Consider the following 27672-nt stretch of genomic DNA (forward strand, 5'->3'; position numbering starts at 1 on the left):
GATGGTAGATGGTGATACATAGTAGTGATGTATGGTAATGATTAGTGGTTGTAATGGTGGTTGACGATGATGATTGTAAATGGTGATTAATGGCGGTAACAACTGACTACAGTGATTGGTAGTGGCGATGTTCGTGTCTGAGGATAGTGGTTGTGATTGATAGATTGTTGATGATGGTGGGCGGCAGCAACGACTAACTATGAAAGTGGATGAAGTGGTGCACTGTCATCTTTGTAAAAATTCTTGAATAAACACCTATTGACATTAAGACTTTGTGATAGATCTTAATCATTCAAATCAATATAGATCCATTGAGTGGTTGTAAAATTTAAAAAAACAAACACACTTACTGAGTAAAATTTGAATGACTAAATTCATGCCTAATAAACAAAAAGACTTAGAAACTGAAATCCAAATAATTAAGATTAACACCTCATTTGTTTGCACTTATTGAAAGTCCCAATTTTTTTTTATCATTCAGGTCTTAGTCATTAAATGCTTTTGCTCTTTAAGCTTGATAATCATTTATATCTCAATTATTAAGCGCATCTTTTTTTCTTTTTTAATTATTTAATGAGTTCGAGCAAATTTCAATGATTAAAAAGTATAATAAGGTCATAATATATTAGTAATATTTTGTTTATTCATTTTTTTTTTTTTTTTTGCAAAAACTAGTATTTTCATCCATTTTCATCGCTAACGGTCGTCGTCTTAACCTACCATTATTAACTAACATCCAACACCACACCAATCACTACATTTAGCCATCATTACCTGTCTATAATCACTCTAACTATGTGTTTGGAAATTATACATACAAATTTTAAAAAATATGGACAAAAAATCAACTTAATTTATTTGGTTACTTTTAAAAGGAAAATTAATTCAAACTGAACCATAAATATTTGTACCGCCAATATCAGTAATAAACATTCACCTTCATCTACTATATATCCTTTAACTATAGCTATAGTCATTATGTAAGTAATTATCACTATCATCCATCAAAATTATCAGCAACATATATCAATTACCACGATTAACTACTAACCCTGCCACCATTTTGATAACTACTGTAGTTTTTTTACCAAATTTAGGCAGAGCACGCAGAAAGAAACATCCTGCTGGGAGAGTGTGAAGGAAAAAACAGAGGAGGGGTTCTAACATTTTAATATACTAGTTTAGTGTAAGTGTTAAATTCTTCTGCTTCTCTCCAGACTCCTAATGCTTCACCAGAATTTTTCCTGGAAAGCACACCCATGAGAACCATACCAAAAGAATACCAGAATCTCATCAAACCTCTGTCTTTAAAAGAGTTCCAACTTGTCTGCAAGTTTTTGTATCATCACACACATTGTTTTTAGCCTGGTCGTCCACATTTCATTAGATTTAGATGGGTTCCATTAAGTTTTTGCTTAACTTAAGGAACCTATATTCCAAGTCATATTATAATCACCAGTATAAAATTTACCCCTAACAAGTAACAACAGCATAATAAAATAATGGTTTTGATTCTTTTTCATTTAAAGACATCGTGAATACTTCCAAGAGAATAATATATATTTTAAACAAACGGCTTATATGGCCAAATACAAGGCACTGTTTTTTTTACTTTCTCTATATTGTCTTTGAATAACTTGAAGTAGCATCTGGCAATGGAAAGCAAGAGTGGAGAAGGAAAGGTTGTATGTGTAACAGGGGCATCTGGTTTCATAGCTTCATGGCTGGTGAAGTTGTTGCTACAGCGTGGCTACATTGTCAATGCTACTGTTCGCAACCTCAGTCAGTTCTCTCTTTTTCTTCTACATGTTTGTCTTTCGATTTCTTTTGCAGTGATTTGTATATCATTGTGACTTTGTATCCTTTTGAATCTTGTTTATTATATTTGATTTTCTGAGTTGATATTATTTTCTTGGTCAACGTTTATATCCAATGTCCAAATTCATATTCTCCTATTATTCCTGATTGTTACCCTGGCTCCAAGATGTAGTAGGCTTTGGACAACATATTTGGTCCAAGTCGGTAAATAAATTCAGAAGAAAATATGCAGAGTTGGATTGGATCTCTCCAATAATATCTCGGTAAATAAATTCAAAAGAAAAAGAAAAGAAAAAATGTTATGGTATCCCTATACTCTCTTCTACCACCATGACAGTTGGCTATACATACTTTAGATGGAGACTTGAGTGCTAGTAATATTACCTGAATTGGCGTCTGACAGAGTGCTACTAGTCAAACCTTCGTGAAACCTCATAGATTAACCGAAATACAACAGGAAAGATGAATTAGAAGGAGAATATGAAAACAAATTGGTTATTCATAAAAAGAAAGAAAGTTTTCTTCTAAATCCGCTTCTTGCTTCTTTCAATTCAGAAAGACTCGTCGGAAATCGCCGATTGGGTTGGTATGACCAAGAAAGACATGGGACTTTTGGGCATGGCTTTGACCGAGATAGGCTACTTCAGCAGCTCGATACGTATTTCTTTTCCTAATTCATCATAAAACTATGAGAATTTCTAACTGCAAATAGGGAATTAATTCTTATTATGCATAGAGGATAGTAGAACTAGAGTAGGACTGGCCAAACTGTAATTGCAGATACATCAGGTTTGAGCCCAAATGTGTAGTGGATAATAAGAAAAAACTTTATATTCAACAATATAAAGTGTTAAAAGCCTACATTTTTGGTTTGAGCACATAAGTTTCCTGGCCTTTCTTAGCTTCCGTTTTTGTAAAAATGGATAAGTATTGAGTCTTTCATTGACATTGACTTTTTAGATTTAGACAATGAAAATTTGATCATTCTCTTACTGCTGACGACATTCCTAAAGATCGTAAGTTATTGGAAAAATCTAGGACAGTTCCATATGAACTTTTGACTAAAAGATCCCTAATATGAGATGCTTATGAAATTTCCATGAACTGGAACCCCTTTGGCGGTGTTTGGCTAATATCTTAGAAGGACAAATGAGAAAAATGTTCAAACTGTCTGCAGCATGTGGATAGTCATGGATCAACTTTCCAGATGAAGTAGTCACAGTTCCTATGTCCTTTTTTATCAATCACGTGTAACTATTGAAAAATGTTCTGCGTCCATTATTGACCATAGAGGGCTCTATCATAAAAAGTGAAGTTAGTTTCATGTATACTCACTAAGCTCATGTATACTCACTAAGCTTTATCTACTATAACAGTAAAGAAATAGATATACTTTTTGTCACATTGAAAAAACTGTATGTTTATCCCGAATTCGGATAATCAATTAAATTTGTGGGTGAGGTATAGAATATGTGGTTATGCCTTGAATCTATTTGATAGGGAAAAGAAATATATGAGTATGCTATAAAGAAGCAACTGATGGTCGATGGTTCGCTATAGACTTGTATGTATACTAATATATGAGTGCTACTTGATTGAAGCAATGTAAGAGATGAACACGACAAGTGTGGATCGAAATCAGATATTTGAGAGAGAGAGTTCTATATATCTTTTGCTATTACAAGAGTTCTTGATATCAAGGAGTCAACCCTTTAAAAGGAGGACAATGCCCCTTATTTATAGTATTGTCCCATGGGCTTCATACAATATGAAAAATAAAATAATAAAGAAAAAGCTCTGAGTTGGATTAGGTTGGGTTAGGTTGACCGTACGATCTGACACCCGTACGATTGACAGTTGAACATGGCAGGACGTTATCGACGCGTGGCAACCGCGCAACGGATCTCCCAGACCAACGGCCACGATCGAACGGACTAACGGCCTCGACCAATCGGACCAACGGCAACGACCAACCCGGTCATGGGGGAACCGGACCCAATGATGCTCTTCCTTTGCTCCGGTCCAAACATTCCTCCGGTTCAGAATGGAAACCTTCGTGCACGTTCTTGTTCCTTTCTTCCTTCGGTCTTTGGTCTCACCGGTTTAATATACATCCGATTTTTACCGTATACAGATAGTCCCCACACTTCCCGGATCGTAGGTTTATCGGAGTAACGGGAAGTGGATAAGTCCAGAAATCGGCAACTCCGTTTGTCCGTTGTTATCTTCTCATTTTGGTGGGAACAGTTGCGTCACGTCCCTTTTTCATCGGCCACGTGTCTTATTCCAGATGGTCAACTCTGACAACCGCCGTAACGCACGTCGCTTCAGGTCATTCCTCATTAATTATGGGACACGTGGCTCCCCCTGGTTGGCTGGCATCGGTAACCGTTCCGCTCCCATGCCTATATAAGGCTCTTCACCTCTCCATTCAAACATTTTCGACTCTTCCATTCATTTTCTCTCTTCTGAAGTTCTTCACTTCTCATCTTTCAACTCTCACAACTCTCATTTATTTGTTGATTCGTTGTTCGTACTACGCAAAAAGGAAACGATTTTACCAACTTCTTCAATAGTTGCTCTTCTGCGTTGCTGCTTCTTCCTCTTGTTCTTCACCCCTCTTTTGGAATTCTCTGACTGTTTCCTTTACCCCTTTTAACTTCCTTTTCGCATTCTCTCAATATCTCTATCCCATATTTTCAAATGTCTGCCAATACTGAAACTACTTCCCATGATGTCCCCTCGGTTTCTTCTCAAGGAACCGAGCCACCTTCTCCAGCTAAGGCCAAGAGCACCTACGAGCCCACTGCCTCGGACATCATACCGGCCAAGCCTAATTTCAACAAAGATTTCGAGGTCGAAAAAACTTTCCCGGTATCTGATAGAGGATTTGATGTGAGACGATATCCCTCGTCCATTACCGAAGGAAAACTCGACTTAGTCCGGGCCGATTGCGGGTGGGACACCCGTTCAGTCCAAGTTTTTGCCCCCGGGCCAAGCGAATCAGTTACCGACCACCGGGAAGGTTTCTTATACGTGTATACTTATCCATTCACTCTCAAGCTCGACCCCCCGGTCGATCCGATCATCTTAGACATGTGCCGGACCTATAATGTTACCCTGGCACAGATTGGTCCGATCGTTTGGAGGGTCGTGGCCTGCCTCTGACTGCTGGCCAATAACGTTGGGAAGGAGCTCACGCTGGCCCACCTGATACGCCTATATTCCCCGAGGTTGTTCCGGGGTGGCGGAATAAAACTCGCAAAACGTAGCCGGAATCCATTTTTCTCAAAAATGGACGAAGATAGAGATAGGGGCTGGTTGGAGCGATATGTCCGGGTGCGGACCTCGGACATCAGCCCGGACGACTACATGCCTTTCCCGGAAAGGTGGAATAATAATCGTAAGTCTGCGTTCTTTTAATAATTGCTTGCGTGCTTTGGTGAACTGCAACTTATCCACCTTCTCACTACTCTTCTTATCTATGTTAGCCGAGGGTTGGATTCCTCCGGTCGTCCGGGATCTAAACGAATGGGTCGCTGCTCTCCTCAGCCAATATGCCCATGACGATCGGTCGTGGGGTCACCTTTCACGTGGCCGGTGGGTCGCCCAAAACCACGGTAATACTTTGCTTCTACCCGTGTTCACTGCATCTTCTACTACCCGTATTCATTGCGTCTTTGATTTTCAGGTTTGCCCAAGGGCTCGGTGGATCCCAGACCGGAGCCGGCAGCCGAACCCACAACGTCGGCACCCGAGTTCGATTTAGCGGGTGTATCTCGTATCCTTGCTGCTGCTGCTGCCAAAAGAAAAAGGCCCTCGGACAAAGGGTAGAAAGCAAAGAAAAGGGCGAGGAGCGTCGTTAGGACTTTACGAGACGAAGCGAAGCCTGAGCTCCTCGTCCGGAGTATCAGTGAGGCCCCTTCCGTGGCCGCCATTCCGGAGGAGGGTATCGCCACTTCACCCCTTCCTTTGGTTCCGGCATTATACACAGGTGCGGAAGAAATTCTTTACCCGACTCCTCTAAGGTCGATTGACTTCGTCGACATTTCAGGTGAAACTTCTTCCGAAGAAACCCCCCTACAAAGGGCAAGTAGATCTGGGGGAGGCTGCTGCCGAAGCTGGTAAAAGAACTGAGCCCGCCCCCGAGAGCGAAGCTCCAACGGTCACCGACCCGTCGCCCGTCTGTGAGATTGCAGCAACTCCGGAGCCCCCTGCCTTTGCTGAAGCTGCCGAGGCTGCTCCAAGTTCTCCAACTCTGGCTTCAAGATCGGATGAGTTCGAGGACATGTTCTCGGGCACTCCTCCCGCTACCGGTGAAGCTGCTGGATTCGGACATCTCCCGATCCCTCGGGCCACGAGGGCGGCTAGCCAGACCTCCGAATGTGGTGCCAGGGACGGCTTGGTGCGCATCTTTCCGGCCCCAGGCGTGGAGCCGAGGAGGACAAGATCGGCTACGATCACCGTTCCTGAGGATTACGGCTTTCTTTCTCGCCCGGTGGGCATAGCAAGCTATCTGAGGCCTCTTGTCTCGGACTCGGACAAACGAAAGATGAACGGGGTCTCTTGGCAGTGCCTCATTAACGAGGGTATGCACGCGGGCAACCGGGTAAGTTATCAGCCATCCTTGCGTAATTTCACCGAGAATTTTAGTCTCGTTTGTTCAAGTTTTTAACTTGCTTCATTTACAGAGTATGATGATCGTCAACGAGGCTTTCGTCCATGCCCAGCAAGAGGTGGACGACCTCAAGGGCCAGCTGGATGCTCAAAGCCGAGAGACTGAGAAGTTTCTGCATCTTCTGCGGGCGAAGGAGGATGAGTTGAATCAAGCAATTACTCTTTCCAACCTCCGACCAGAGCTCGACGCAGCAAAGGCCGAAAATCGTCAGTTAAAAGGTGAGCTGGCCGCGATGGCCGAATATAATCGGAGTCTCGAAGCTGACAAGATCGGCCTTAGCCGAGACAATACTAATTTATCCTCAAGGCTTGGTGATTTTGAAACCACCGTCGCTCAACTCCGGGGGGAGCTGGACTCGGTGAAGGCTGATGCTGCGAGCTTGGCCGAGAGGAATCGGCTGCTCGAATCTGAGAGTGCCCGGTACAAAGAGCGTATGAGGGTGTTCGAGGAGAAGGCGGAGAAGAGGGCCCAGATATGTGATGATCTGAAAACCGAGCTTAAGGAGACGGCCGATGCTAATGACACCCTCAAGGCCGAGCTCGGGTCGGCCATCCACATGTAAGATGTCCTCGGAGAGGCTCGGGATGTTCTGGCGGCAAAGTTAGCCCAGGCCGAGGCCTATTTGGAGGAAGCTCTGAAGAGCGTGGAGGCCGCCGAGGCTTATGCCACTATTGCTGCCGAGTACGAAAAATGGAAGTCTCGGAGGGTCACCCTCAAGCAAGCCGAGCATGGCTTTACGGATCTTCCGGCCCTTATTCTCGAGGCTAAAAGAATAGAGGAAGAGGCTAAGGGTGCCCTCGGGGATGACTCCGACGACTCTGAGCGGACAGTGTCCGAACACTCCGGCTCCAGCCATTCCGGATAGACTAGGGCCTGTACTTAGCCTTTTTTATTTTTTGCCTTTGTAGTGGTCTCTGATGTAAAATCCTTTGTATAAATAGAATATGTATTTTCCTTGATTCTTTTCTTCGAATGAATGTTTGTTATGATTTCCGCCCGAATTGTTGGTTCGTTTTTAAGGAGTCATTATTTCTGACTGTGCCTACATATCGGCTTTTCTCCTCCTCCGGTATATGTATCCGGGAATTTTTTGGAGTTTTTGCCCATGGGATTTATCGTACGCTTTTGTGAATTTGGACGTCTCCGAATCACAACGAGCGTTGTTAGGGCCGGTATTTTCGGACACCTGAGTCTCAACCTTAGCTGGATTTTGATGTAAAAGTCCCCGTTTGTGGGGTTAACGATTTTGGCTTGGTTCGCTATGACCTTGTTGCCTTTGTCGAATTTCGACCGTAGTGCCCGGTGTAGGGTGTATGAATGAAATAGTGCCGAAATACAGCGGTTATCATCGGGGTGAACTGTTTTAACAGGAAGACATCCGAGATATCGTTTATCCAAACTTTCGATAATTTTTGCATTGCAAGTGTTTATGTACATGAGAATGAATTTTTCCCTTCCGCCTTTGCCGTAGCAAATACTAAATGGACACGATTCATTCTGATCGTTTGGTCCTTACATCGGAACCTAATGCAGAAGATCCGGTTCTTGGTTTTGCCGTAGCAAATATTATGTGGACACGATTCGTTCTGATCGTTTGGTCCTTACATCAGAACCTAATATTGAAGGTCCGACTTTGTTTTGTTGAGGGCGGCCTTCGGTTTCAACTAACCGGGGTAAACTTCGGAGTGGGTGTGATAGTCCCCTAGCTCTTATCCGAGCTGCAAGATCGGGTGAGTGCTATTAAGTCCCCACCTATTGGCTGCGACGCCGAGTTTCCGGGCGTCTGTCTTCGTCTTTGTCGAGTAACACGTTATACTTGTTGCCTCATTAAAAACCTTGTCGGAAAACTCATTTTGGGACAAAAACGTACTAAGGAAAAGAGTGCAACACGTGTTTTCAGGCCTAAATTCTAATTTTATCCGGTTCTCGATTTCCTGCTAAAGAGAAAGGTTAAATAGAAAAAATACGAGGAGCCCATACCTTAGAAGTAGTATCTTTTCAGATGAGCCACATTCCAGTTATTGCGCAACCGTTGCCCGTCCACGGACTCTAACTGGTACGATCCTTTGGGCATTATCCCGGTTACCTTATACGGACCTTCCCAGTTCGGGCTTAGTTTTCCTTCGTTGGGATTCTTGGTGTTCAAGGTAACTTTTCGAAGCACCAAGTCCCCAACTTGGAAATGCCGAAAATTGTCTCTTCGATTGTAGTACCTTTCCATTCTCTGTTTCTGGGCTGCAATACGGACTAACGCGTTTTCGCGAAGTTCATTCGTGAGGTCGAGTTTTACGGCCATGACCTCCTCGTTTGACTCCTCGGTAGTATAGCTGAACCGGAGAGTGGGTTCGCCAACTTCCACGGGAATAAGGGATTCAGCCCCGTAGACCAACGAGAAAGGATTTTCCCCCGTACTTGATTTCGATGTGGTTCTGTATGCCCACAACACCTCCGGTAATACTTCCTTCCAGTGATGTTTTGACGCTTCAAGTCTTTTCCTCAGATTTTGGATTATTGTCTTGTTCGTGGATTTCGTCTGTCCGTTTGCACACGGGTGATATGGAGTCGATACGGTTTTCTTGATCTTCAACCCCTCGAGGAAATCGTTGACTTTGCCACCCACGAACTGGGGTCCGTTATCACAAGTTATCTCAGCAGGGATTCCGAAGCGGCAGATGATGTGGTCCCATATGAAGTCAATGACTTCCTTCTCTCTGATTTTTTCAAAGGCCTGCGCTTCAACCCACTTAGAGAAATAATCAGTCATAAACAGGATAAATCGGGCTTTACCTGGTGCCCATGGCAATAGACCGACAATGTCCATCCCCCAGTTCATGAAAGGCCAAGGTGAAACCACGGAATGCAGCAACTCCCTGGGGTGGTGAATCATCGGAGCATGTATCTGACACCCGTCACATTTTCGGACAAAATTTTTCGAATCCTCCTCCATCCGGTTCCAGTAGTAACTGACTCTTATAATTTTCCGGACCAAGGCTTCTGAACCGGAGTGGTTGCCGCAAGTCCCCTCGTGGACTTCTCTTAAAACATACTCTGTTTCTCCGGGACCCAAACACTTAGCCAGGGGTCCGAAGAAAGATCGTCGATACAATTGGCCGTCTACCAAGCAGAAACATGTAGCTTTGGTCCTTAACGACCGTGACTCTTTTGGGTCATTCGGGAGCTTTCCATCACGTAAGTAGTCGATGTACTTGTTGCGCCAATCCCAAGTTAAACCCATTGTGTTTATTTCGGAATGTCCGTTTTGTATCGCCGTGTTCAACAAGTGTACCGTGGTTTCGGGGTTGATTTCTTCCCCTTCGACCGAAGATCCCAAATTGGCCAATGCATCGGCTTCGCTGTTCTGCTCCCTCGGTATGTGCTACATGGTCCATTCTCTAAACCGGTGTAGTATCACTTGGATTTTTTCCAGATACCTTTTGTCACGCCCCGAACCATGGCCTGGACGTAACACGGCACTCGGTGCCTGACTGCATGTGACCGAGCGAACCACATGGCTTGCTGAACTATCATGAGGCATACATGAGCGGAAATATAACGTGAAGTGCATGATGAGCCTTTATAAAAACATAGTAAGTCATAATATTAAATATAAATACTTGTTTAAACATGAGTGCGGAAATAACATGAATGAGCCAAAATGGCTATACGACTCCGAATGTCTGGCCTGACATAACTGACTTGTCTAGTCTATGAAACCTCTATCATGAGTCTGACTGGAAAACATACTTACTGGGACAAGGCCCCCAGCATACCTTCAGATGCATAACTAAGCATAAAACAAAAGTTGACTAAACCCCGAATGAGATGGGGCTCACCAATAAGCTGATACGAATGCTGTCTTACTGAGCAGATGTGTCGTCCTATATATCAGTACCTGCATCGTGAAATGCAGGCCCCCGGGCAATAAAAAGGGGACGTCAGCACATTGAATGTACTGGTATGTAAAACAACTGAAAGAAATAACATGGGACATGGAATAACATGATAAGAACTGAAACTGAAAACCTGGACATGAACATGAGTGCATACATATATATATAAAACATGGTAAAAATATCATAAGTAGGGAGAGTAATAACTTATAACCGATCCATGGTCTGGTGCTTGCGTCCCGCCAGCAGAACACTCAGTCCTTGCCAGGGAACATGAGATTTAATAAAATATGAAAGGATCCAGTCATTATGAGAGATCGTCCGGGACATGGGTGGAGCGATCCTCATCCTACGGTGGCTACGTAGTTTCAGGCTATCTGAAGCCCTCCTCGGTAATTAATGCAACTCCCAAAACATGAACATGTAAAATAGTGGCACTTGCTGCCCATGGTATATCATGAATCGTAACTTGCTTGTACATAGTATTCATGATCATAACTTGCTTGTACATGGTTTTCATGAATCATAACTTGCTTGTACATGGTTTTCATAAATCATAACTTGCTTGTACATGGTTTTCATAAATCATAACTTGTAAATATAGTTTCATAAGATAACTTGTCATAGTCTTGCAAAACATGTTTTTGATGCATGAGTAATAACAATAGTTCATGATCATATATATATATATACTTGACTTGAAAACATGCTTGTAACTTGCTGGATGAAATCATAAAGTTTTATATAAACATAATGAGAACACATGAGGAAGAATTCATGATTCATGGATTAAGCTAGGATTCCTAATAACCGTAATAGAAGATTAGGAATACAATAACGAATATAGATACAAAATTCATGTACATAAATACGGGCTACCAATATGTTGGGTTTAATGCCCTAAGATTTGAACTTCATGAATATCAAGGAAACGAAGCATGGGGAAGAACATAGAGATTCCCACATGTGGATGGAAGTTCTACATACCTTAATTGCTCCAAAACTTGAATTAAAGACTTGGATTTTGGAGAAGATTTCCTAAATCTTGATTCTTGAATCTTGAGATGGGTTTTATTGAAAACCCTAGATTAGGATTGATGATTTCTTGTTTAGATTACAAGGATATATGTTAGAATTGAGTTGGAATAATTAGAATGGACTTACCTTGGTGTTCTTGATGTTGGAGGAGAGTAGGAGGTCGTTCTAGGGTTTGAAGGAATGAAAAATAATGAGTTGAACTGATATGGATGAATATATACTGTCCTGTGAAATTGCAATTTACGTTCTGAACAGTGCTGGTCGTAAATTCAGTTTACGGGTCGTAAACTGCAATACGGGCCGTATTTTGCAATACGGACTGCACTGCGTCTCTTCAGTAAAATGGCCATAAATCTTTGCACAGATGTCCGTTTGACCCCCGTAAGATACCGTTGGAAAGGTATTTCAATGCTCTACAACTTTCATCAAGGAAGTTTTCCCAAATTCCAAACACGTTTGTAAATACGGGCCGTAAAGTAAAATACGGTCCGTATTTAACCATATGACCTCAAAATGTCAAATTCCAGAATGTTCAGAAATTCTTGGTTTCAGTTTACGGGCACTGTTCATGGTCGTAAATTGGAATACGACCACTGTTCATGGGCGTAAACCACCATATCACAACTGAACGGAAAAATTTCAATTCCCACATTCTTTATCTGATGTTCTAAGTCTAGGATCGTGGTCAAAACTTTCGTTAAAGGTACGGGGTGTTACAATATCTCCCCCTTGGGATCATTCGTCCTCGAATGATGGGTCATGGTTAAGGATATGGATGGACATGGCTTGAATACATGGACTTGAAGAAACATGACATGGAACATGGAAAACTGACATGACATAGTTTCATGAAAACATGAGTGCTAAAACGTGAGACATGAATAGAGAATACATGAACTTGGATGTGAAACGTGAGGCATGAATACATAAGGGACATTATAACTCTTCTCCAAAATGTCATTAAGCCATCATTAATTCGATACTTGTAATTCTTGCCCGACACACAACATATACCTTGCTTTCCTTAACAACTTTCGTCTCTTACCTCAAATGTCTTTTAAATCTCATTTAGAATCATTAAATATTACTTCTTACTCGTCAACATATCGTATACTTCATACCATTTGTGGTTCTATTCGCGGTACGCTAACGGGGAAATTTCCAAGGTGTAACATTCTCCCCCCTTTTTGGAGCATTCGTCCTCGAATGTTAAACATTCGGGATTCTACAAAAATTTCGCCAGAGTTTCCCCTGTAATATGGCACTACCAACCTGTCACAACAGCCCATAATATCATTGCCTCACAAGGCTACATCACAATAGCACTATAAATTGGCCACACACAACCAAAAACATGAAAAGAAAGCTTACATACCTCAAAATCTTGGTGTTTCATCATAATTCTCTTCTGCGGGCTGAAACAAGTGCGGGTACATGGATTTCATACCCTCCTCGGCTTCCCATGTAGGTTCCTCAACCTTCTGACTCCTCCACAGGACTTTCACTGAGGCTACTTCCTTAGTTCTCAACTTGCGAACTTGACAGTCAAGAATGGCTATGGGGATCTCCTCATAGGTGAGGCCATCCTTAACTGTTATAGTATTAGCAGGAACAACCAACGATGGGTCTTCTATACATTTCCTCTACGTGGATACATGAAACACTGGGTGTACAGCAGCCAAATCTTGTGGCAACTCAAGTTCATAAGCTACTAGACCAACCTTTCGTAGAATTCTGTAAGGTCCAATATATCTGGGACTTAGCTTCCCTTTCTTGCCAAATCTCATGACACCTTTCATAGGTTAGACTTTAGGGAACACCCAATCATCAACTGAAAATTCTAAGTCCCTTCGCCTCACATCTGTATAAGACTTCTGGCGACTCTGAGCCGTTTTCAAACGCTCCTGTATTAACTTGACTTTCTCCATAGCTTGATAAACCAAATCTGGTCCTAACAACTCTGCTTCACCAACTTCGAACCAGCCAATTGGTAATCTACACCTTCCCTCAAAAAGGGTTTCAAATAGTGCCATACCAATGTACCTCTTAGTGGAGCCTGGGCGAATGGAATACCTAGAGTTGTGAGCTTCTGACATGATTCGCTCTCTGAGCCCATCTACATCTGGAACGCATAATCTGCCTCGATATCTCAAGGTACCATTATCTCCCCCTTGTTCAAAAGCTAAGGCTTTCTATTCATGAATCCCTTCTTTCATCTGCAGCAAGTAGGAATCACCAAACTGCTTCTCTCTAACTTCGATGACTAAGGAGGAATAAGCCATGTTCCGGGCAACAACTCCACCTACTTCGGAGCCTGAAAGTAGAATTCCTAGCTTGGATAAGCGGTGAAATTCTTTCACCATAGTTCTCTTGTCTGTCTAAATCATGAGCCATACTTCCCATACTTGATTTTAGATACTTCCTAAAATACTCATAGTACTGTTGTGCGCTAAGTCTATGACTAGCACCCTAAAGATTAGAGTCTCATGTAATGACACTACCTTTGTGACACATAACTGGGCATGATCTTATAGCTTTTCTGTGATCGCCTAATTGATAGTAATTGAACTTGACACGATTCGTTTGACGATCATTCTACTCATTTTGGGTTAGGCATATTCCCTATGGAGGCTATCTCATTATGCCAACCTAACTGAATTAAGCTTCTTCATATCTCATACTAACCCTTCGGGTCTTCAATTATCTCACTGGACTTACTGGAGATTTATGCATCTCCCCCTTAGACCAAGGCTAACATCTTATACTTACAAACTTTTCTCCTTTGATGGGATCCAATTAACATTCCTTATCTTCTGTAATTCCTTTGTACTTGACAACATTGATGAATCTTTCGACTCCCATTTGACCAATTTCTCATGGGGAAAAACTAAATTTACTTACATGAACGGTTGCTACTGTATTCATAACTGGCATACTCCATCTTAATGACTTTACTCTGCTCACATTGTAAATCTTAGGTCAACCCCTTTTGACAACTCTTAAAGGCTACTCTTCTATAGTTTGTTCTCTTACGGTTTAGCTGATTTCTTCTTTCACTAATCACTCTACTCTACGCTTAACGTAAGCCCTTGGTTTCTAACACACGTTCGGATGTATCCGAACTGTCACCTACTCAAGGTATTCATCTGAATAGGAAATAAAATCATATTTCTCAAAGTCAGCCGTACTAGTAAAGTCAAATCTTATCATTACTGTTGACATGGCTTTTCCAGACATATTACAAACTTATATCTCATTCTCCTTCTATTTCTAGGAAAATTTTGGCAGAGTTTTCTCTGTATTTCTTACTATCCCAAAAACCTGCACGCAGGAAATACCAACAATGCCTCACAAGGCCAACATATATACATATATATCATATCATATCATAGCCACACAGGGCTCCCAATTTCAACAACAGTATAAAAATGATGAACTTACCTCATATGTCCAACTCAACTGTACCTGTTACAATTTCCTGTTTATTTTCCCTTTCAATCTTTAACAGCAGATGGAGTGGGTCCTGATGACCTCCGGTAGAAAACTGTCTGCCACCACTTCCTTGAGATCCTTCATGATTTACGTTTCTTGCAGACTTAGCTCCTTTTCTAAATTCTCTAATATCCTCTCCCTGTGGTATCCCATTCTCCTTTCTCAAGAACATCATTATCATTCAACATACTATTCATTCCACTACACCCCTTCTCGGGCAACTTACATTGTATTCCACTTTCAATAACACTTGAAGTCTCATTTGTTACCAGCAAGTGCTGCACAATTGTACTCCCTATGGGTAAACATCCTTACTTGGACCTTGAATTACCTGTTCATCTCTTGCGCATTCGAAACGTACGTAATTCGAGAGGAAGAGAAGTTACTTATTGCTCTAAGCTTCATGGCACGATCTAGAGTAGAAAGAAATGAGACAAATCCTGAATGTCTTGGTGGTCAACTGTTTATATGTATGGGGCCCTCACACATATAAAAGTGACCCCACTGGACACGGTTTCATAGACTCCCTAAAGACTCTTGAACCTAGGCTCTGATACCAAGTTTTGTCACGCCCCGAACCATGGCCTGGACGTAACACGGCACTCGGTGCCTGACTGCATGTGACCGAGCGAACCACATGGCTTGCTGAACTATCATGAGGCATACATGAGCGGAAATATAACGTGAAGTGCATGATGAGCCTTTATAAAAACATAGTAAGTCATAATATTAAATATAAATACTTGTTTAAACATGAGTGCGGAAATAACATGAATGAGCCAAAATGGCTATACGACTCCGAATGTCTGGCCTGACATAACTGACTTGTCTAGTCTATGAAACCTCTATCATGAGTCTGACTGGAAAACATACTTACTGGGACAAGGCCCCCAACATACCTTCAGATGCATAACTAAGCATAAAACAAAAGTTGACTAAACCCCGAATGAGATGGGGCTCACCAATAAGCTGATACGGATGCTGTCTTACTGAGCAGATGTGTCGTCCTATATATCAGTACCTGCATCGTGAAATGCAGGCCCCCGGGCAATAAAAAGGGGACGTCAGCACATTGAATGTATTGGTATGTAAAACAACTGAAAGAAATAACATGGGACATGGAATAACATGATAAGAACTGAAACTGAAAACCTGGACATGAACATGAGTGCATACATATATATATAAAACATGGTAAAAATATCATAAGTAGGGAGAGAAATAACTTATAACCGATCCATGGTCTGGTGCTTGCGTCCCGCCAGCAGAACACTCAGTCCTTGCCAGGGAACATGAGATTTAATAAAATATGAAAGGATCCAGTCATTATGAGAGATCGTCCGGGACATGGGTGGAGCGATCCTCATCCTACGGTGGCTACGTAGTTTCAGGCTATCTGAAGCCCTCCTCGGTAATTAATGCAACTCCCAAAACATGAACATGTAAAATAGTGGCACTTGCTGCCCATGGTATATCATGAATCGTAACTTGCTTGTACATAGTATTCATGATCATAACTTGCTTGTACATGGTTTTCATGAATCATAACTTGCTTGTACATGGTTTTCATAAATCATAACTTGCTTGTACATGGTTTTCATAAATCATAACTTGTAAATATAGTTTCATAAGATAACTTGTCATAGTCTTGCAAAACATGTTTTTGATGCATGAGTAATAACAATAGTTCATGATCATATATATATACTTGACTTGAAAACATGCTTGTAACTTGCTGGATGAAATCATAAAGTTTTATATAAACATAATGAGAACACATGAGGAAGAATTCATGATTCATGGATTAAGCTAGGATTCCTAATAACCGTAATAGAAGATTAGGAATACAATAACGAATATAGATACAAAATTCATGTACATAAATACGGGCTACCAATATGTTGGGTTTAATGCCCTAAGATTTGAACTTCATGAATATCAAGGAAACGAAGCATGGGGAAGAACATAGAGATTCGCACATGTGGATGGAAGTTCTACATACCTTAATTGCTCCAAAACTTGAATTAAAGACTTGGATTTTGGAGAAGATTTCCTAAATCTTGATTCTTGAATCTTGAGATGGGTTTTATTGAAAACCCTAGATTAGGATTGATGATTTCTTGTTTAGATTACAAGGATATATGTTAGAATTGAGTTGGAATAATTAGAATGGACTTACCTTGGTGTTCTTGATGTTGAAGGAGAGTAGGAGGTCGTTCTAGGGTTTGAAGGAATGAAAAATAATGAGTTGAACTGATATGGATGAATATATACTGTCTTGTGAAATTGCAATTTACGTTCTGAACAGTGCTGGTCGTAAATTCAGTTTACGGGTCGTAAACTGCAATACGGGCCGTATTTTGCAATACGGATTGCACTGCGTCTCTTCAGTAAAATGGCCATAAATCTTTGCACAGATGTCCGTTTGACCCCCGTAAGATACCGTTGGAAAGGTATTTCAATGCTCTACAACGTTCATTAAGGAAGTTTTCCCAAATTCCAAACACGTTTTTAAATACGGGCCGTAAAGTAAAATACGGTCCGTATTTAACCATATGACCTCAAAATGTCAAATTCCAGAATGTTCAGAAATTCTTGGTTTCAGTTTACGGGCACTGTTCATGGTCGTAAATTGGATTACGACCACTGTTTATGGGTGTAAACCACCATATCACAACTTAACGGAAAAAATTCAATTCCCACATTCTTTATCTGATGTTCTAAGTCTAGGATCGTGGTCAAAACTTTCGTTAAAGGTACGGGGTGTTACACCTTTGCATCCGCTCGTCCTTGACCTCGAAGACGCCGTTCACCTGGTTTACGACCAAGAGCGAATCGCATTTTGCCTCGATGATTTCGGCCCCCATACTCCGGGCCAATTCCAAACCTGCAATCATAGCCTTATACTCGGCTTTATTGTTAGTCAATTTAACAGTTCTAATAGACTGTCGAACGGCGTCCCCGGCCGGGGTCCTAAGGACGATTCCCAGCCCGGAACCTTTGAGGTTCGAGGCTCTGTCCGTATGTAGCGACCAAATACCCGAGGCCTCTCCCGAGGTTAGCAGAAGTTCTCTGTCAACCTCAGGGACCATGGCCGGGGCGAAATCCGCCACAAAATCGGCCAAGATCTAGGACTTGATTGCCGTTCTAGGTTTGTATTCAATATCATACCCGCTAATTTCTACGGCCCATTTAGTGAGTCTACCCAATAATTCCGATTTGTGCATGATGTTTTTTAGGGGATAAGTAGTCATTACACATATCGGGTGGCATTGAAAGTAGGGCTTGAGTTTTCTAGAAGCGCTTACCAATGCTAATGCCAATTTTTCCAAGTGGGGATAACGGGTTTCCGCATCCCCCAAAGTTCTACTTACATAATAAATAGGAAATTGCGTACCTGATTCTTCTCGGACCAAAACACCACTTACCGCTATCTCGGAAACGGCAGGGTAGAGAAAAAGCTGCTCGTCCGCTTTGGGCGTGTGCAGCAGCGGTGGGCTAGACAGGTATCTTTTTAATTCTTGTAAAGCTTTTTGACACTCCGGTGTCCAAACGAAGTCGTTCTTCTTCCTTAGCAAGGAGAAGAAGCAGTGACTTTTGTCCGAGGACCTCGATATGAAACGACCCAGCGCCGCTATCCTTCCGGTGAGCTGCTGCACACCTTTGACGCTGTTCACTACCTCGATATCTTCGATGGCCTTGATCTTGTCCGGGTTGATTTCAATACCCCGGTTTGACACCATGAAACCCAAAAATCTACCGGATCGGACGCCGAAGGCACATTTCTCCGGGTTGAGCTTCATGTTATACTTGCAGAGCACATCGAAGGTTTCCTGCAAATGCTTTAAATGGTCCTCTGTTTCCAGGGATTTAACAACCATGTCGTCAATATAAACTTCTATTGTTTTCCCTATTTGTTCTTCGAACATTCCGTTAACAAGGCGTTGGTAAGTTGCACCCGCATTTTTTAGTCCAAAAGGCATGATATTATAACAGTAAGTCTCGTATCGGGTAATAAAGGATGTTTTCTCCTGATCCTCCGGGTGCATCCGAATTTGGTTATACCCGGAGTAAGCATCGAGAAAACTTAACATCTCATGTCCGGTCGTCGTATCGATCATTCTATCGATGTGAGGCAACGGAAATGAATCCTTCGGGCATGCTTTGTTTAAATCCTTGTAATCAACACACATTTGAAATTTATTACCTTTCTTTGGCACCACTACTACTTTAGCTAGCCAGTCCGGGTACTTTACCTCCCGGATAGAACCTATTTTTAAAAGCTTCGTTACCTCGTCTTTTACGAAGGCGTGTTTTGCTTCCGCCATGGGCCTTCTCTTCTGTTTCACCGGGGGAAACTTCCCGTCTAAGCTGAGCTTATGAGTTGCTACTTCCGGTGGTATACCTATCATATCTATATGGGACCATGCGAAGCAATCTGCATTAGCTCAAAGAAATTCAATTAACTTGCTCCTGAGCTCCGGGGTTAACCCCGTGCCCAGGTATACCTTTCGGTCCGGTAGATATTCGAACAAAATGATCTGCTCCAGCTCCTCTACTGTCGACTTGGTTGCATCCGAGTCATCCGGCATGACGAATGATCTGGGTACGTCGAAACCATCATCTTCATACTCCGGGTCCAATCCCGAGTGCTTTGATTGCTATTTGGTGTTCGGTCCCCCGGTTGGATCCTCTTCCTTGTGATCCGATTTTTCGGGCTTCGGTGTCGCCTCCTCGACCGCGAACATCTCCCTTGCAGCGGGTTGTTCACCTCGGATCGTTTTTATTCCCTCCGGGGTCGGAAATTTCGACAGCTGATGTAATATTGAAGGCACGGCCCTCATGCCATGTATCCAAGGTCTACCCAGCAATGCATTGTACTTCATGTCCCCTTCGATTACATAGAACACCGTCTGCTGGATAGTGCCGTCGATGTTCACCGGCAACGAGATCTCCCCCTTTGTGGTTTCGCTCGCCATGTTGAACCCGCTGAGTACTCGGGCTACCGGTACGATCTGATCGGGTAGCCCTAGCTGTTCGACCATTCTCCACCGGATGATGTTGGCCGAGCTACCTGAGTCAATCAAAATACGTTTAACCTGAGTTTTAAAGATAAGTACAGAAATTACCAATGCATCATTGTGCGGTTGAATGATGCCTTCTGCATCCTCGTTGCTGAAAGAGATAGAACCCTCGGATAAATAACCCCGGCTGCATTTTTCGCGAACAACAGAAACCTTAGCCCGTTTCATCACCGGCCCTCGAGGGGCATCGGTACCCCCAACTATCATGTTGATTATATGCTGGGGTTCTACTAGCTCAGCCCTTTTATGAGTCTCCCTTTCCTTGTAGTGACTTTTGACTCGTTCACTCAGCAATTCTCGGAGATGACCATTCTTCAGTAACCGGGCTACCTCTTCTCTTAGCTGGCGACAATCCTCGGTTCTGTGACCATAGGTTCCGTGGTATTCACACACCATGCTCGGGTCCCGTTGGCCAGGATCCGACCTCAGAGGTCTTGGCCATCTTACATCCAGGACGCGGCCAATAGCCGAGACGAGGCCCGAGGTACTTACGTTGAAGTTGTACTCCGATATCTTTGGCAAATCCTTGTTGCCGGCAGAGCTCCTGAATGAGAGACCCCGACTGTTCGACGGGCGCTCGACCCGTTTATTACCCCGACCGGAGAAATGGCTTGGGCTATCCCTTGATTTCTCCAACCTAAAGCTTGGCTTCTCCGAATGGGAGTATGGCCGATACCTTTCCCTCGACGATTCGGCCTTCATTTTAAAACCTTTCCTTGGTCTCTCAAAACTCTTGTTCACATTTATTGGCCCCGGGGGAAGCTCGAATTGATCATCCTCCACCCGAATCTTCGACTCGTATCTGTTATGGACATCAGCCCATGTCACAGCCTCGTACTCCAGCAGGCTTTCCTTCAATTTGAACGAAGCCGTCGAGCTCCGAACATTGAGCCCCTTCGTGAAAGATTGTGCAGCCCATTCTTCGGGAACCAGAGGGAGCTCCATTCGTTCCCTTTGGAACCGGTTGACAAATTTACGGAGCAACTCATCGTCTCTTTGGGCTATACGGAAGATGTCCGCCTTGCGGGCCTGCACCTTTTTGGCACCGGCGTGAGCTTTTACGAAGGCATCGGCGAGCATTTCGAAAGAAGTGATTGAATGCTCAGGCAGATGATCGTACCACGTCAATGCTCCTTTTGACAAAGTCTCCCCGAACCTTTTCAGCAATACTGATTCAATTTCATCCTCCTCCATGTCATTGCCTTTTATAGCGCAGGTGTATGAGGTCACGTGCTCGTGCGGGTCCATTGTGCCGTCATATTTCTGGATATCCGGCATTTTAAACCTCTTTGGGATTAATTTCGGAGCTGCACTCGGAGGAAAAGGCCTTTGGATGTACCTCTTAGAATTCGGCCCCTTCAGTAAAGGCGGAGCCCCCGGGATTTGGTCCACCCGAGAGTTGTATGTTTCGACACTCTTTTCGGTTGAGTCTACTTGTATGTTTCGACCCTCTTTCGGTTGAGTCTACCCGCTTTGCCAAAGTTTCGAGCATCTTCAGAACCTCGGTAGAGGAACCAGCTCCGGACCCATTGCTTTCAACCATCCGTGCTTCACCCCTTCTGGTTTCAGCAACATCCTTCGTCTTCTCCGGGGTCGTTTTACCTTTTCCACTTTGCAACTGGGCAATTGCGATTCCTTGTTCGGCAATCGGCTGCCCTCTGTTCCTGCAACATTTCAAAAATCAAACGTAAGTCAATATTATCATTCGGGGTATCCGGTTCTTTCCGGCCCTGTGTCCGGGACAAAGTAACTGAAACGTGGGTATTTAAAGGGTCAGTGCCCGGCTGGGCGGCATTCTCCTGATCCACGGTGTTTTGATGGTTGAGGCCCTCCCTCGAATTAACGGGGTTAGGGTCAGCGGGGTTTGGTAATCCTCGTGGACCGCTGCCTTCATTTTCGGCCACGATCTCGTTGGTGTTGACGTGACCAGATTGCCCACTATTAGCCATTTAGTCCGTTATTTTCAGAGACGAACAAAAGTTTTTTTTTTTTTTTTTTTTGATTTTGACGAGTATGGTAGAGATCAAGATCAAAGACCACTATTATCCTAGCCCCACGGTGGGCGCCAAACTGTTCACCCACAAATTTAATTGATTATCTGAATTCGGGGTAAACACTGTAGAGTCACAAAACTTTGTCACATTAAAATATCATGGTAAAGTCACTGAGCTTGTAAGTTATCGATTTGATAACAACAATGTGAAATTAACTCTCAGAAATGTTAAGTACATTCAGTTCTTGTTTTAGTCAAACCGAAATGGTGGTTTCAAGTACATTTGATATTCATGACAAAACATAAATCTGCAATTATTTTATGTGATCATGGGCGTAGCTGTTGCTATTAATCCTTTGTATGTATAAGAGTTTTCCCTGCTTCTAAAATGTTAGCTATAAACATGCAGAGGATACAAGTAAAGTGGCTCACCTGCTGGGCCTTGATGGACCTAATGAGAGGCTGCATCTATTCAAAGCTGAGTTACTTGAAGAGCAATCATTTGATGCTGCCATTGATGGTTGTGAAGGTGTCTTTCATACAGCCTCACCTGTTTCTCTTACAGCAAAATCCAAGGTTAGAAACCTACTGAGATGTCCAAATACGTCAAGAGATGTCTTAAGGAGGAACATGTTTCTTTGCAGCTTTACTTTGCAGTTAAATAGATCTGGAAGCTTTAATTTCATACTAGTAATAAAATATTCTCTTTCTTCATCTTTCAGGAGGAACTTGTGGACCCTGCTGTGAAAGGGACGTTAAATGTCCTTCATTCATGTGCCAAATCACCATCTGTCAGAAGAGTGGTGGTAACTGCTTCTACCTCTTCTGTTATATTCAATAAGAATATGTCCACCCCTGGAGCTGTGGCTGATGAAACTTGGTATTCAGATCCAGAATTCTGCGAGGAAAGAAAGGTTCTATGTGTCTATAAATTGGTAGTTCTTTTCAATTTGATGAGGCTCATCCTTCGGTTTTTGTATCAAGAGGTTTGAAAAATGTATGACTGTCTTTCTTGGAGTTGCATTGGAAGCTGATTTGGTGTTTTGTGCTCTTTTCTGATTTGATCTTTTCCACATGTTTTTATTATGGGCATGGACTATAGAAATATCTTAATGTGATCATCAGTTATACTTGGGGACATTCATACCCTTGCCGTTAAAATACATTCTCGTATTTTCCCTTCACATTTGTCCCTATGTGTGTGCATGCTATCTGGACTTAATCTATGTGTGATGCTGCCCGAGTAAGATATGTTTCTTAGACCAGAAAAAAATTAATCAATTCTGCATTCCCTGTTGTACTGAGCGTGAAAGAAAGCCTTATCTTGTCTTGACTATTGAGATGGTAAGTGTCTGTCCTTGTATTTGCCAGTATGGCAAGATAATTATCACATTCAGTCATGTTATCTGTCTTTAAGGTTTGTGCACAGTGCACACACATCTAATAGCCTTAATCATAAGAGTATTTGTCTAACACCCCCCCCCCCCCCCCCCCCCCTCTCTCTCTCTCTATTAAACATCTCAATTTATTAACAATCCACTAATTGGAGCAGTTAAGGTGAATTTGAAAATAAAAACTAATAAGTGCTTCTTGTTTTTCTATAACGTCAAATATTTTGGGACAAATTAAGTTTGCTAAAATGAAAAATAATATTGATAGGAGATAGTATTAAATACTTCATTCCGTAGATTAGAAGATATCAGCATTCTCTTCACTATTGGCTTATTGAAGTCTTGAAGGTCTAGTGCAGCAATGGTATCAACTCTCCAAAACCCTGGCTGAGGAAGCTGCTTGGAAATTCGCAAAAGAGAATGGGATCGACTTGGTTACACTTCATCCAGGTCTAGTCATTGGTCCACTTCTGCAACCTACACTCAATTTCTCTTGCGAGGCTGTAGTGAACTTCATAACACAAGGTACGTTTGTTCAGTGACATAAGACACCTTGAGATATTCTTACCTTCCCCCCAATCCCTGCTTCTCTAATTAGCTTTATAGAGGACCATTGATGATATATTTATGAATAAAATACCTAATAGGAACATGTGTTGTCTTGTTTGTGTTTGGGTAGCTCGAAATGATCTAGGAATTTAACAATCACTTAACCAGAATCTGCTTTTGTTCCGTACATTTTTCTGTCAGTGTTTCCCCGATTCAGAAATGTAGACCTCTGCTTCTGAAGTTGTTTTCTAACGATTTTGCTTTTCTAAAGCCTTAAAGAGTATAACAAGAAGAACCATTCATATACAGAAGTAAGATTTGCAGAAGGTACTTTCTATTGTTACCCTGCCGCTGATGAATATTTTACGGAACAATCTTAAACACTCTTTATCTTATCTCACACAAAATTAACTCTGAACAAAAATCAGATAATTTGCAAATAAAAATGTTGAGTTTGGTAAATGCTCCCAAAGTCCCTTATTAACCTTCCATCTCCCCTCTGGTTTTCGAGCATGCAAAAGGCATACATGGAACTTAACCTTATCTCCTCGGATACTTCATCAGGACTCATGACATAAAAACAATAGGTGCAACTTTTACTTGATAAAAAATAAAAATAAAAATAGGTGCTTTGGTTTCACTCAAAATTAGAGGTTAGTTGTTTGATAGAGATTCCCTTTACCATTTGGACAGCATTCTGTAATAGCTATTTGAAGGAGTATTTCGAGAAAAGGTGTACGCGAAACAAACATGTTTAGTTAGTTGTAATATTTTAAATTTTGGATGAGTGCTCCCAAGAAGGTTCAGAAGAATACTTTCCTAAAAAGCTTAACCAAATAAGTTGTTTCAAAAAGCTTACAAAGCTTTTCAAGGTGTTGTGTGGCCAAACGAAGTAGATATATATTTGGTGGTGAAATAGCATGAAAAATGGCTGGCTCAATTGATATGTAATGACTCATTTTATTTAACTACTAGAGGAAGGTCCTTATGAAAAATGGGTGGCTCAATTGATATGTAGATGACTCATTTCTCCTTGTTTGGGGTTCAAATCAAGCTTTTGATAATAAATAGTACTCCACTGAAGTTTGACACATTGTCTTTATTTGATGAAGGAAAAGAAGCATGGTCTGGTGGAATATATAGATTTGTCGATGTTAGGGATGTTGCTAATGCACATATTCTAGCATTTGAGGTTCCTTCAGCAAACGGAAGATATTGTTTAGTTGCTGTAAATGGATACTCGTCTTTGGTTTTGAAGATTGTACAAAAGCTTTACCCTTCCATCACTTTCCCTGAGAAGTAAGTCATAATTTTCTTGATATTGGTTAGTTTTCATTACTGGCTTCTTTTTAGTAGAGAAAAAGCATCAATTGCACCCTTTTTCTAGGAAAACTAATGTGTAGAGTGATCTTGCCAACATTTAGCAGATGTGATGATTCAAAATAGGAGAACAACAAAAGCATAAGCAATCTAACAAGTTTACAGTTACTGACTAACTAAAAGTTCTGAAAAGGATAAACATAACAAGGTTCTAATCCCTCCTTCACAACTTGAGTGCTCTACTGATAGTGCTTTAGATAAGAGTTGAAGTTTCACTCCATTTGTATAGACGATCAAACGATGTGTATTAAAGCAGGGGCGAATTTACCTTATGCCGAGGGATGTCCGTGACACTGCTTCGTTGGAAATTTTTACTAAATATGCGTATATATAACCAAAACACAGAACCAAAAACCTATTAATTAAATGTAATGACACTGCTTGGTACAAAGAATTGTGTAGTTCATTTGGTTAGGCGCCTGAGTTTTAAGTTTGAGGTCGCGAGAACGGATCTTTGCAGCTCCATTTCGTGCTTAATTTTTTTTTCCTCTCCTCACTTGTTACAAATAAATACATGTACTGCTAACTGTTGTAGAGGATCGACCCATAACCTCTTGGGAATTATCAAAACAATGAACCAATTAGTCCAAAATTCCTCTTGTGAATTATCAAAACAATGAACCAATTAGTCCAAAATTGAGTTTGTGGTCTAATTTGAGAATAAACTATTTGGAATATGTTGCTGCTTCCATCGTTAAATGTTGTACTATTTGTTTTCCTTTACTTTTCCTTTTGCCGTCTTTCTCACAGGGCAATGTAATTGATTAAGAACAATTTGTGAAATCAACAAAATAAGGAATTGTTTAGTGTCGTTTAATTCCCTATATATGAAAAGTACGACTATTTAATATATTTCTAATGAGGTTATTTTGAATACATTTACGAAAAATCAAAACTCATTGAGAGAGTTGTAGTGATATACATGAATTGTTACTATATATATAGTGTTTTGTTTATTTATTCTCATTATAAAATGTGACACTGCTTGCCCAAAAACCTGCATACGCCACTGTATTAAAGAATTCTTATCACTGTAAATACATGGATCTCATCTTATGCTTTCAATATTATGATATTGTAATGGTATTACATAGTGAAAGTTTCCATTTTAGGATATGCAGCATAATGTTGAAAACAATCCTAAGAGAAAGCAGCATAGTCAATTTGGACATAAGTAGTCAATTTTTGGTTGCTTTAGCTTGTGTATAGTTTCTATGTTTTTTGGAATGAAACTTAGGTATCACTTTTACACCCCATACTGTTGCCATACCAAGTAGAATCAAGGATGGTAATCAAGCTTCTTGTGTGGTGTTCCTTCACTCTTCCAGTTAATAGGAAAGCTTAACCATTAAGTTTCCAGATGATGAAGTAGTATGTCTTGGATGGCAGAGTTGTCGTTGCTTGTGCCAACAAAATTGTTACTATAATATTCCAACTAAATTTACCATGAAATTGTTGCTATTCGATGTCACATGATTTTTGATGAAATTCAGAGGTCTTCTTTTAAGGAAATAATATAAAAATTAAAATAATTATGAGTTTAAGTTTTATGCACTAGTCGTGTAAAGAAATTCTTATATAATCTGATCTCTTAGGTAATTCCAAGTAACTTTATGATAGGCATTAATAGATAACCTAGTTAGAACGGTAACAAACCTACTATCACAAGTTAAATTATATTGGTAGTATAGAAAACCTTACACTATCTCCTTACTCGATCGGAAGGAAAGAAACGCTAGGATTTTCGAGAGCAAATTAAAAGTGAATCTGTAATTGTAGTTAAATACAAATGTATCTCCTTACTTTCCTTTTGCTGCAGCATGTGATGTAGAGAAGCTGTGGTTAAATTTTTTAGCACATTACAGAATATGTAATTGTCGCTAGCTGTTCTATTTAAGGGAAATTTAGGTATTCATAACCCTTAAATTTGGATGCAGTTTTGAAGATGGATTGCCTCTTACGCCACACTTCCAAGTATCGAGTGAAAGAGCAAAATGTTTAGGAGTCAAATTCACATCTCTCGAGTTGAGCGTGAAGGATACTGTCGAAAGCTTGATGGAGAAGAACTTCCTCCATATCTAAACAATCAGTTGGTGAAATACTTGCTGCTCTTGGAGTTTCCACACATTTGTTATATGAGTTTAAGTTAAATGCACCGTCAGTGTAAAAAAATTTAGACCATCAAGTTATCTTTACCTGTAGCAGGTAATATATTTTATTTTCTCTGATGTGTGTGAACTCCTGTTATATTTGGTGTCAAAGGAGCTACTGGCAGTTTATTTCTCTGGTGCTAAAAGGAAGAAATTTTCTACTTGAGAAAATTGTCTGTGTTCCCCAAATTAGAAAAAAATTTGATTTC

General features: G+C 41.4%; 1 protein-coding gene across 1 annotated transcript; it reads left to right on the forward strand.

The window, feature by feature from the left end:
* The first annotated feature begins 1655 nt into the window (after nt 1–1655).
* LOC132644176 (phenylacetaldehyde reductase-like) lies at nt 1656–27672 on the forward strand. Its single transcript, XM_060360755.1, has 9 exons — nt 1656–1782; nt 2779–2834; nt 5891–6223; nt 6510–6714; nt 22403–22569; nt 22716–22907; nt 23744–23909; nt 25046–25232; nt 27251–27672. The coding sequence occupies exons 1-9, from the start codon at nt 1656–1658 to the stop codon at nt 27393–27395; spliced, it is 1578 nt and encodes a 525-aa protein (XP_060216738.1). The 3' UTR covers nt 27396–27672.

Source organism: Lycium barbarum, chromosome 6 (assembly GCF_019175385.1).
Source record: "Lycium barbarum isolate Lr01 chromosome 6, ASM1917538v2, whole genome shotgun sequence".
Taxonomy (NCBI): Eukaryota; Viridiplantae; Streptophyta; class Magnoliopsida; order Solanales; family Solanaceae; genus Lycium; species Lycium barbarum.